General features: G+C 42.4%; 1 protein-coding gene across 3 annotated transcripts in view; it reads left to right on the forward strand.

Annotated features, from left to right (window-relative positions):
* Nucleotides 1-12,557, forward strand: part of UCHL3 (ubiquitin C-terminal hydrolase L3) — a 65,846-nt gene that overhangs the window by 1,850 nt on the left and 51,439 nt on the right. For all 3 annotated transcript variants that reach the window (XM_074962077.1, XM_074962081.1, XM_074962087.1), the window contains one exon: nt 12,266-12,394. In XM_074962077.1, coding sequence (XP_074818178.1) covers nt 12,266-12,394 — 129 coding nt within the window. Of the gene's footprint in view, nt 1-12,265; nt 12,395-12,557 lie in introns of those variants that run through there.

Raw genomic sequence — 12,557 nt, forward strand, 5'->3', positions numbered from 1 at the left:
ATGACATTTTGAAAAATGTCAGAATTATGCCATCTTGTATTAAACACTTAATTTGGCTTTTGCACTTAATTTGGCTTTTAAAAAAACTAGCAATGTCTGAAAATGAATTTCTTCCATGTGAAGACTAACTAATGGAGATGCCTGTTTTCCTTTGTAATCAACGGAAGAGCACTCAACTTGAACTTTCTTTTAGGACTTTCAAAATTTAAAATATTCGTGGTATACATAGCTTTGTTTTAAACTACCTTGTTTTTGATTACTTCATAGGCAGGGGAGATCTATGAGCTGTGGATGATGATGGAGGATACATACTTCCCACTTGAAGTGCTCTTCTCCTTTCTCTTAGCTGAGAAGGGAGGTTTACTTGCCATTCAGCTGCTCTTTATTCTAATTGAAACAGAAATTCATTAAGTAGGGAGGAATAACAAAAACAAGCTACAACTCGAATGTGCCAATCCTATCTTGCATTATTAATCTTGTTAGCTTGTTTTCAGGACTCCTGCTAGATAAATTTCCTTTATTTTTGATGAGTTTTGAGTTAGAATAAGGTGAGAAGGGGGAAAGAAAACTTTCTTTTCAGTATCCGAGTAGCAGCCATATTAGTTTGTATTTGCAAAAAGAAAAGGAGTACTTGTGGCACCTTAGAGACTAACCAATTTATTTGAGCATAAGCTTTCGTGAGCTACCAGCTCACTTCATCGGATGCATTCAGTGGGGAGCTGTATTTTCCAGTGAAGAATTTTTGTTGAAGAATTGCCCCTTTTAGGTCTGTAGTCGAGTGACCAAAGAGATTGAAGTGTTCTCTGACTGGTTTTTGAATGTTATAATTCTTGACGTCTGATTTGTGTCCATTTATTCTTTTATGTAGAGCCTGTCCAGTTTGGCCAATGTACATGGCAGAGGGGCATTGCTGGCACATGATGGCATATATCACATTGGTAGATGTGCAGGTGAACGAGCCTCTGATAGTGTGGCTGATGTGATTAGGCCCCATGATGGTGTCCCCTGAATAGATATGTAGACACAGTTGGCAACGGGCTTTGTTGCAAGGATAGGTTCCTGGGTTAGTGGTGTGTGGGACGTACTGGCCACCGCTTCCAGCAGCTCCCATTGGCCTGGAGCAGCAAACCGGGGCCACTGGGAGCCGCGATCAGCTGAACCTGTGGACACGGCGGGTAAACAAACCAGCCTGCCCTGCCAGGGGCTTTCCCTGCACAAGCGGTGGAACAAGTTTGGAAATGACTGACCTAAAGAATAAAGTGTGCTTGCGTAGGAAGTGCTGCATAGTAACTTATATCTGTTGCCAGTCACTCTGTATCTCTGAAGAGACAGCAAGCAGGAGTTCTTAGGCAACCTGTTTGTGCTGGGAGTTATACAGTGAAGGCAGGGAACTGTGCAACCTGGGAATACCATGCTAAGAAGGGAGAGACATGGGTCTCCACCCGGAAGGACCATGGCTGGGGTCCTGGAAAGTGAGAGTGGGTGTCCTTTCTGAACCACTTGAGAGGAAATGCAGGTACAATTGTCCTGAACTGTGGCAAGGGATTTAAGTCTTCAAATATCTAAAGCTTGTTGTAAAGAGGATGGTGATTAATTTTTCTGAGTGTTCACCGAGCATAGGACAAGAAGTAATCAGCTTAATTTGCAGCAACAAAGGTTTAGGTTAGATATTCTGAAACCTTTCTAACCACAAGGTTAGTTAAGCACAGGAACAGGTTATCTAGGGATGTGGTGGAATCCTTGTAATTAGAGGAGTTAAGAATGGGGAGGACTAGGTATACTTAATCCTGCCTGAGCGGTGAGATGGGGGGATGAATGGACTAGGTGACTGTGACCAGTTCCCCCTGGGGTGCCACCTGGAACTGGGGTATCACTGAGCCCCCTCCCTCCTCCCCCCCAATCCACCAGTCTGGGCTCCCTCTCACCCTGTGTTGCTGTGATAAATTGTCAAGCTCTCCAAGGTTGCTCTTTCACCAGCATAAACACCAGTAGGGACACACCCCGCTGCAGTACTTACAGGCTGCTGTGATCAGCTCTGCAAAGGGAGGCTACAGCTAAGGAACTGCCCAGCTGCTCAAGAGCACCCCCCCCCCCCCCTTCTGGAGTGTAAACCCAAAATTACACTGTCTTGTGCTGCACAAAGACCTGTACAGCATAAGCTCATGAAATTTTCCCCGTCCCTCAATGTGGAAAGGAAATATACAACAGCTTTTTGCCCCAAGTTATGACTCCCACACACCGGTTTGTGATAAAGCAAAAACAAATTTATTAGCTACAAAGGATAGATTTTAAGTTATAAGGGATAGCAAACAGATCAAAGCATATTACCTAGCAAATAAACAAAAACACAATTTCGGCTTAATATAACTGAAGAGATTGGATAGGAGTAGCAAATTCTCTCCCTAATTATTGGTTCAAGGAGGCTGCAGACTCTTAAGGGGAAAGCTGCACTTGCTTGCATCTTAAAAAATCCAGGTGTTCCTTTCACAGGCTAAAATTCCCTGTTAGCCTGAATCCAGCACTTCCTCTCAGTTCAAGTCCTTGTTCCTCAGGTGTTTCCAAGAGTCTTTTTGGGGCGGGGAGTCAGTGAAGAACCATGATGATGGCACTCCCCTGCCTTAAATAGCTTTTGCATATGGCGGGAACCCTTTGTCTCTAAGCATGGCTCCCATGCCTTTCAGTGCTAAAAATACTGGTATTCCAAGGTGGAGTCCAGTACCAGGTGATCTGGTCACATGCCCCTGTAGTGTCATAGCAGCCATGAGTCTGAGGCTGTTTGTAGCATCCTCAGAAAGGCTCCCTGGTGGGAAATTAGCTTCTTCTTAGACCTATTGTTCTTCCTAATAGTCCATTGGCTTGAATGGGCCCTTGCCAGCCAGCCAGTAATGTTATATACAGAGCCTGACAGTCTTTTGCCTAGTGAAAAGAGAGAAGGAGTACTTGTGGCACCTTAGAGACTAACCAATGAAGCTCACTTCATCGGATGCTGTAGCTCACGAAAGCTCATGCTCAAATAAATTGGTTAGTCTCTAAGGTGCCACAAGTACTCCTTTTCTTTTTGCGAATACAGACTAACACGGCTGTTACTCTGAAACCTGAAATTTTGCCTAGTGGGCATTCCCCAGGTGTAAACACATTTGTAATAGATATATTGACAATATTCCGAACTTCAGATACCATAATGTTACATGCATACAAGTAGGATAATCATATTCAGTAAATCATAACCTTTTCCATGATATCTCAGATTCCTTATCTTGCACAAAATCATAATTATTCCATACTTATATCACAATAATATTACTATGAAAAATATGGGGTGTAATGTCACAGTGACCTCTTAAGGTCCCTTCCAGATATCAGTTCATAGAAACTTAGGGATCTTATTCTAAACTATTGCTATCACCACCACAACTAAAACGTTAGAAAACCTACCGCTCTTGGATGAGAACAGCTGGCTCAAGCTGAACCGCGGCAAGATGGAAGTGATGCTGTCTAGAAAGGGGAAAAAAGTTATCGTCACCTTCCATTGAAGACATGCAGCCCCTGTTCATCAAAGTGGTGTGAATGCTAAAGTTCCTGTTTGACTCCTTTCTAAATTTGGATGAGTAGGTAGTATCGGTATCAAAAGTTCTTTCTTTTACCTACAGCTTGCCAGGAAACTTTTCCCGTTCTTTCCAGACAATGACATGGCCACAGTGATCCATATGTTTGTGACATCCAGGCTGGATTATTGTAATTCTTTGTATCTGAAGCTGAGTGTATATGATACACAGATGACAGCTGATAACACAATACAGCTACCCTTCTTATCATAGAATATTAGGGTTGGAAGAGACCTCAGGAGGTCATCTAGTCCAATCCCCTACTCATAGCAGGACCAACACCAACTAAATCATCCCAACCAAGGCTTTGTCAAGCCAGGCCTTAAAAACCTTTAAGGATGGAGATTCCACCACCTCCCTAGGTAACCCATTCCAGTGCTTCACCACCCTCCTCATGAAATAGTGTTTCCTAATATCCAACGTAGACCTCTCACACTGCAACTTGAGACCATTGCTTCTTGTTCTGTCATCTGCCACCACTGAGAACAGCCAAGCTCCATCCTCTTTGGAACCCCCCTTCAGGTAATTGAAGGCTGCTATCAAATCCCCCCTCACTCTTCTCTTCTGCAGACTAAATAACCCCAGTTCCCTCAGCCTCTCCTCGTAAGTCATGTGCCCCAGCCCCCTAATCATGTCTGTTGCCCTCTGCTGGACTCTCTCCAATTTGTCCACATCCCTTCTGTAGTTGGGGGACCAAAACTGAACGCAGTACTCCAGGTGTGGCCTCACCAGTGCCGAATAGAGGGGAATAATCAAGTCCCTCGATCTGCTGGCAATGCTCCTACTTATACAGCCCAATATGCCGTTGGCTTTCTTGGCAACAAGGGCACACTGCTGACTCATGTCCAGCTTCTCGTCCATTGTAATCCCCAGGTCCTTTTTCCCAGCCTGTAGCGGTGCATGGGATTCTTCCTTCCTAAGTGCAGAACTCTGCACTTGTCCTTGTTGAACCTCATCAGATTTCTTTTGGCCCAATCTTCCTCCAATTTGTCTTTTCCGTGGTCTAGGCTTCTGTGACCATGTGATGCGTATGTTCACTGGCTCTCAGTCAGTTTCCAATGTTAGTTGAAGGCCTTGCTCCTAATTTTCAAAGCAGTCAGTGGATCAAGCGCCAGCTGCGTTAAAGACTGAATTCCTATTTATGAACCACTGCACAAGCTGTGCTCCTCTGGGACGTTACAGATCACAACACCCCAGATCAAGTTCATGGGAGTTGGGGACAAAGTATTTGTGATTGAGGGGATCCAGTTATAGAACAAATGGAGAGTTGATCAGACAAATTCAGGGTCTGAGCATCTTTAGGAAATGCTTCATTTGCTTTAGAAAACCCTCCCCTGTGAAAAAGGCCTTTCCACCATAAAAATGATTATTGTAGCACTGACTCTCAGACCCAGTAAGCCCCGAAAAAATTTTAAAAATGAAGATAAAAACAAAAAACCTACCCCATTTAGAGATTCTTATCCGAAAAGGAGTGCCAGAGACTCCATGAAGTTCACTAGAGATTTGGTTATTGCTATGATTTTTACATGGAAGAAACTCTTTTATACTACAGTGATGGGTGACAGTATAAAATCTTAAGAAATATAGATAAATATACATCTTAATATTTACATTGATGTCCTTCTGAAGATATTAAGTAATACTTTAAAAAAAAAAAAAACTTTACCCAAACTCTACAGTAAATAAGAATAATTCATGTTTGATTTTTGTAAACCTATTCAAAGTTCCTACATTTCTTCTCCCTCACCCTCCTGTCCCCAGAAACACTTCATAAGAGATATCCTTCTTGTGCAGTTGGGTTACTGTATTTATCAAATAAACCCCTTATAATACATTAGTATACCACTTTCTTAACTTAAGCTCTTGACTACTTCCCTAATAGATGCCAACAAAAAAAGTATTGGTGTATCTCTTAGATACTTATACTATAGTATTTATGTGCCTCGCAACCTTAAATGCATTTATTCTTAGAATACCCCTGTGAGGTAGGAACGTACTGCTAACCCCATTTTACAGATGGAGAACTGAGGTAATGAGACTGAGGGTCAGATTTTTTTAAGGTACTTAAGTGACTAAAGATGCAGATAAACATCTAGTGGGATTTTCAAGTGACTTGCCCAAGGTCACATGGGAAGTCTGTTGTAGAGCAGGGATTTAAGCCTGGGTCTCCTGAGTTTGAGGCAGCACCTTTACTGTTGAACCATTCTTTGTCTACCCCTGAATTATCCTTCCTCTAGATCTGTGTGTAGGAATGGAGGAGGCAGAACAAATTCCAATGGCTGGAAGCTGAAGCTAGACAAATTCAGACTGGAAATAAGGCACAAATTGTTTTGACTAGATGTTCATAAGGGTTCCTTCCACTACTGTCACTTTAAGTTTTTGAAGGTGACTAATTCACAATCCCTCACAGTTTGTGGCAGAGTTTAGAATGAGTCTTTTAGGAAACTGATCCATCTGAAGTAATTGAAATGTTAACTCATTCTGCTAAGTATGAATTCATTTGCCTTTGAAGCTTCTGCAGTAATGTAGCAGTAGTCTCTCTTGCATGCTTAACATTCTGACTTTTGTTCTGCTTTTTTTGCTTTCACTTACCTTTTTGTTTCTATTTCCTTGTTTTCACTTAGTTGTTCAACAGTTTGTCTTACAGATATGACTACACTAAAACAGTCTCACTCTCATGCAAAACTAGCACTCATCTTTAGTGAATGGTATACAGTATAATGAAAAGCCATTGTCTCCCTGGTACAAACAAGTGAGACTGCTTACTGTACCAGATTACGTTTTAGCAAGGCAGAGAAGATGGTATTTTTTACTGCTCTAAATTTCTTGGATGAAAGGAGCTGTAGGTGCTGCATGTTTTTATAGTACATGGTAAATAACACACAGCCCATTGACTGCTTATTTGGAAAGGTAGGCTGAACAGCATCAGGTCCATTATATGTGATGGTCTAGATTATTGAGACAGCCCTTCTGTGCTTGACAGAAGGGTGGTGGTGAGGAATATGTGGCTTTACATTAACTTTATGCCCTAATTTTCAATCTTGGAGTCATCATGCCCGTCCCAAAACTCAATATAGAGCAGTCTCAGGGCAGCTGTAATTTATGGTAATTGGTAACAGCCTCAAAGTGTTGTTACAACTGCCAGGGATTAGCTGGACATAGAACCGCCCTAGCCCCAACTCCTGTGCTGGGAAAGGAGAGCAAGAAGGAGCCATTCTGCTGGGTCTGTGCTTGCTTGTGATTTCCTCCACACTGAGAGTCTGCAGGTTAGATTGTTATACCAATAAAATGAAAACCAGCAGGATCTTATTAGAGGGGATAAGACAAAATGTCACATTTATTGTGAATACAAAAAGAATCATAGTTGGCAGTCAGTTACAGCTATAAGATTTCATTCAGTTTCACATTTATTCACACGTTCGTTCATACACACACACACACACACACAGGTTCTGCAGCTGCTGTATAGTTACCAGTCCTGAATGTAGCTTGAGTTCATGGCTTGGATTCATAGCTTGTGGCGGCTAACTGGCCAGGAAAGCCGGGCACAAGGAAGAGCTGGGTCTCTGTTGGGCATGCACCGATGCCCTTCCATGTTGGCAACAGAATGTTACTCTTCAAAGTCTTCCATCTCACCCATCCTTTTTGTAGGCTTTAGTTTGAATCCAGAGTCTATAGGTCTGGCTGTGTCACGCTGTTACATAGTTAAGTATCTACAGCTGCTGGGCCTCCTGATTTTTGTGTATAGGAATCACCCCCTAGTCAAAGTCCCATATCAGGCACCACCAGGCCTTTCTCTTGAAAGTATGGAACTATTTGCTGAAACATCAGGTACTGGTTCCAAACCGGGTGCTGAACTCAGACAAGATTCTTGTCTGAGGTGAATTCATCTTTCTATACCTCATGGGAGAGCACCCTCCATTCCTTCTGTCCAAAGCCAAATCACCCAGTAGAAAAGCTGTGGCAAACTTTGGATGTTCAGAGTATTAAAGATCTGGTTCAAGTGCACTAAAATCAACAAGACTGGGCTCCTTGTTTATCTCCTTGCATCTGAAGTGCTAAAGGCTCAGGGTATCCAAGCTATCAGTAACATAGATGGATCAGTGACAGAGGCATATAAAGTGTCAGGTGTGCCTGTTCCACGCAGCATCAAGGCACACTCCACAAAATCTATGGCAACTTTGTGGGCAGACAGCGGTTGTGCTTCCACTACAAAAGTGTAGGACAGCAATATGCTGATAACTTAACACCTTTATTAGATGCTATAGAGTGGACTATCTGTCCTCTCCAGAGGCCTCCTTTGGCAGAAAGTTGCTGCAAGTGGTGGTCATTTTGGGCAATTAACTCGAGGCGGTCTTCCCTATTTCATTCTGTTTTTCTTATTCCTCCTTATGTCTGTTCACTGTTTGTTACTTCCCATGCATATCAGAATTGTGGGAGACGCTGAGATGCAGAATGGTAAGTTTCTTACCTGATCATTTCCGCTCTGCTAGCAGTATCTCCCGCAATTCTGACCTCCCTAAATGTCTTCCTAGCCAAGGGATAGTACTTAATTTTGGTAGTTCTGCTTGTAGGTCAGGGGTGGGCAAACTTTTTGGCCTGAGGGCCACATCTGGGTATGGAAATTGTATGATGGCTGTGAATGCTCACGAAATTGGGGGCTGGGGTGCAGGAGGAGGTGAGGGCTCTGGCTGGGGGTGCAGGCGCTGGGGAAGGGCCCGAAATTAGGAGTTCAGGTTGCGGGAGGGGGTTCCAGGCTGGGGCAGGGAGTTGGGGTGTGTGTGGGGGGGTGAGGGCTCCGGCGGGGAGTGCAAGTTCTGGGGTGGGGCTGGATATGAGGGATTGGGGGTGCAGAAGGGTGCTGGGACCGAGGGGTTGGGGCATGGGAGGGAATCAGGAGTGCAGGCTCCAGGCAGCGCTTACCTCAAGCAGCTCCTGGAAGCAGCGGCATGTCCCTCCTCTGGCTCCTACACAGTGGCATGGCTAGGTGGCTCTGTGTGCTGCCCCATCCGTGCAGCTCCCATTGGCCTCTGTTCCCAGCCAATGGGAGTTGCGGGGGTAGTGCTTGGGGCAGGGGCAGCGTGTAGAGCCCCCTGGCTGCCCCTACATGTAGGAGCCGGAGGGGGGACATATTGGCTGCTTCCAGGAGCCATGCGGAGCCACGGCACACGCAAAGCAGGGCAAGCCCCCGACCTCACTCCCTGGCTGGAGCTCGAGGGCCGGATTAAAACATTTGAAGAGCCGGATGCGACCCCGGGCCGTAGTTTGCCCACCCCTGTTGTAGGCCATAGTCTACTGTACATAATTTATGGGTTGGCATTGAAGCTGTTGTTACTAATCATATTGTATGAGTTTGTACACAACTTTGGAATGAATCATGTGACAGCAGGCTGGAGAAGGGTGTGAGGGTAGCACAGGCTGTGTTACAGCTTTGAACTGTCTCCAGAAACCACAGACAGGAGGAGAATGGCCCATGTGTATTAGAATTGTGGGAGATTCAGCTAGCAGAAAGGAAATTATAATAAAGAAATTTGCCATTCTTATCCAGCACATTTTAAGGTAGTTTAATTATATTTTTAATTCTGTTTTTGCATATTGAATTCCAATTTCATCCAAATAAAGATCGACACAGATTATTAATCTAGTAAATAAAAATACATCATGCATCACTTTCTAACAGAATTAAAATGTAAGAATAAAGAATCTTAAATGTACATAACTATATAATTGCTTTAAACATGTGTATAAATACACACCACTCTCCTGGTTTAAAAAAAATACCAAATTCAGAGTAGAGGCTAGAGGTGATTGCAAATCAAGTAGTTTAAAATAATGCTTTAAAGATTACCAACCAATGAGAATCACCCTTTCTTTAGGAAAATAACTAAAACATCCAAATGTAAAATAGGACTAAAATTGATTATTTAAACCAAGGCTTGCTGATTGTTGATTTAAATCATGGATTAAAATCAATTATTTAAATCATTTTTACTTTAATCGATCCACTATGTCTAGATTCTTTTATACTTCCTCTTAACACTGAATCGGATCTCCACTTAACTTATTATGAGAGTTTTGGCTAACTGTTCTGCACTGTGAGATAGCAAGTAAGGAGAATATTGGGAATAAAATGTTTAAAATGGCTAAGTGTCTAAGCTTCCCAAAACAGTGGGTATAAATCACAGCTGTTAAAAGAAAATTTAATAAACTAAATATGGTTGGAAGTATTTCATTGCTTTTCCTTCCTTACTTCCTCCCATACCACCTCACAAATATATGTAGTCTTATGCACTCTGTTTCTACAAGGGCTAACAATCTCCTTTTATATCTTCAAACATTGGTAATTGGTACCCTGGGCTTCCTATGATGGACAGCCACCATGCCTCTCATCCAATGCAAGACTAATTTTAATCAGTATTTTAATTGTTTTCTGCTTTATTTCAAATTGTCAAGAAAGGACTACAGTAATCAAATACTCATACTTTTTTGGTGGGGGGGTGGGGGTACTTTTGAATGTAAACATCCCAGCCAACATCCTTGAGCAAAAAAATTAGGTCAGGTTTGAATAAATCTACGTAAGTGTACCTACCTGTTAATTAATGTAAATAAATTTGCATAAATATGTATGTACAGTGGGGGCACCATGCGAGGGAGGAGAGGGCTGAGAGATGTTTTTAATTTTGTCTCCCTCTTCCTTCTTTCTCTACTTGCATTATCATGTCAAAACACCCCCCCCCCCCAACCCAAAGAAACCAACACAAATCCTCACCTTTAAACAACTGTGGGGGGAGAGTTCTATTAAGCTTTTCAAAACACCTCCTTGGTGGTCCTCCCAGGCCTGAGTTAGCAGTTTCGGGAGCTGCAGCAGGAGCTGCAGAGCTGCATCTTGCTCCCCAGCCAGCTCTCAGGATATGAGTTCTCCAGCCTTTCAGCAGGGAAGGGAGAAGCATTAGCCTCCCCATAATATGAGTGACCAGATTGTCCCTCACCAAGTGCAGGGGCTATTATTGGCTGCCCTTCCCCTTCTCCTGCATCCTGAGACTGCAGCCAGTTGAATAAGATTTCTTTTTAGATTAGGGGCAGACCTGTAGGAAGTGTGAAAATCCATAACCTACATGGAAACCATGTAGCCCCTGCATATGCTAAGGGACAACAATGCAGGTCTGAAAGTTAAATACACTACTTTTCTAGACTGTGGAAGGAGTGTTCTAAGATAGGGCACTGGCATCTCACAGTGCTTTGCTTAGAATAAAATAAGGCAGAACAAAGTTGCTATGTTTCATCTGTCATAGTAACAATTGTTTCTGAACTGTGATTTGATCAAATTCATCTAATAATCTCTTTTCATGACATCTAACAAAACTGTCAATCAGAATGGCAAATATTTCAAAATTGTTAGATGGTTGTGGGTGGGTTCTGAAATCCTCCATATTTGAGGAGTAGAAGATAGTTATTTTAGGCTGTGTCTAAACAACTACTTTTGGTGGTAAAACTTGTCAGTCAGAGATGTGAAAAAACACTCCTAACTGACACAAATTTCCCCAACAAAAGTGCTGGTGTGGACAGTGCTATGTTGGCAGGAAAGGCTCTTTTTCTGACATAGCTAACACTGCTCATTGGGGGTGGTTTAATTAGGAGAACTCTCTCCTGCCGGCAAGGAGCGGCTACACTCGAGAACTTATAGCAGCACAGCTGTAGTGGTACAGCTGTTCTGCTGTAAGAGCTGTAGTATAGACATAGCCTTAGTATGTGACGAACGACTCTAAAGGGAGATACTGTTCGTGAAGGAGAATGATCTAAGGTTCTCAACTGGGAAGGCCATGAACCCCTGTTAGAGGCAGGTTCAGCTTCCATTTTTGTTAATGGCTAGACAAGTGGTAGTTCATGATCCAAAAGCTTTTTGCTGTTGTAACGTGTGGTCCTGGTATGAGAGAGGTTGAATACCACTGATCTAGAATTTAGTGAATAGCTCTGAAGAAACAAACTGAGAACTATATAAACTGCATTGTTGTGGCCTAGCTTTCATTAATCTCTGTCTAGGTAAAATGGGTACTTTATGCTGGGTGTCATAGGGTTATTTTTATTATATATCATCCTTCTTGCAAAAGAACACCTCTAATGTTTGAGCATTTTACACAGTACACTTTAATCTCTTTAGTGAAGACGGTCCTCTTAGGGGTCAGATTGCTCAAGTCAAGTGACTAAATGAGTTACGTGCCTATTAACACTCAATATGGTATACTTTGAAAAATACATGTGAGGGCAGGGATTTTTTTTCTTAAATCCATGCACTCAGCTTTCATCTATTACAGATCCATGTGCTCCTCTGGGATCTTCCTTGTCTCAGTGACTAAAATACAACTTGAAAAATTGTTGACTTGAACATCAACTCCCCCCCCCCCCCATATGGCATTTAAATATAGTTAAAACTGTTTATGCTGTGACAATGGCTCCTCAAGGTATCTAGATTAGCAAAGCGTTACACTGTTTCAGTTTGTCAGTCATGACAATTTAACCTTACTTCATCTTCCTGTTTCCCTCTCAAATATCTTGATCTGCACAAAAAGTGTATTTAACTTCACAGGTGATCAAATGTGCTTCTGATGGATTATTTATGAACAAATCTGTTTAATACTGTGCCTTTTTCTTTTCCTTACTAGTTTCTCAAACAGTTAGGTATACATCCTGACTGGCAATTTGTAGATGTGTATGGTATGGATCCAGAACTACTTAGCATGGTGCCAAGACCTGTCTGTGCAGTGCTACTGCTCTTCCCAGTAACAGAAAAGGTAAATATTTACTATTGATACTTAGTAATTAAAGATCGGCAGATCAGTCAAAATGCCCTATCATATATAATATGAAATCTGTGATTCTGTACATCAGTGAGACTTAAAAAAAACAACAAGCTTTCTTCAAAGTTCCTCTGGTTTGTGATACATTCTGTTCTTG

The sequence above is a fragment of the Natator depressus genome, chromosome 1 (genome assembly GCF_965152275.1).
Source record: "Natator depressus isolate rNatDep1 chromosome 1, rNatDep2.hap1, whole genome shotgun sequence".
NCBI classification, from domain to species: domain Eukaryota; kingdom Metazoa; phylum Chordata; order Testudines; family Cheloniidae; genus Natator; species Natator depressus.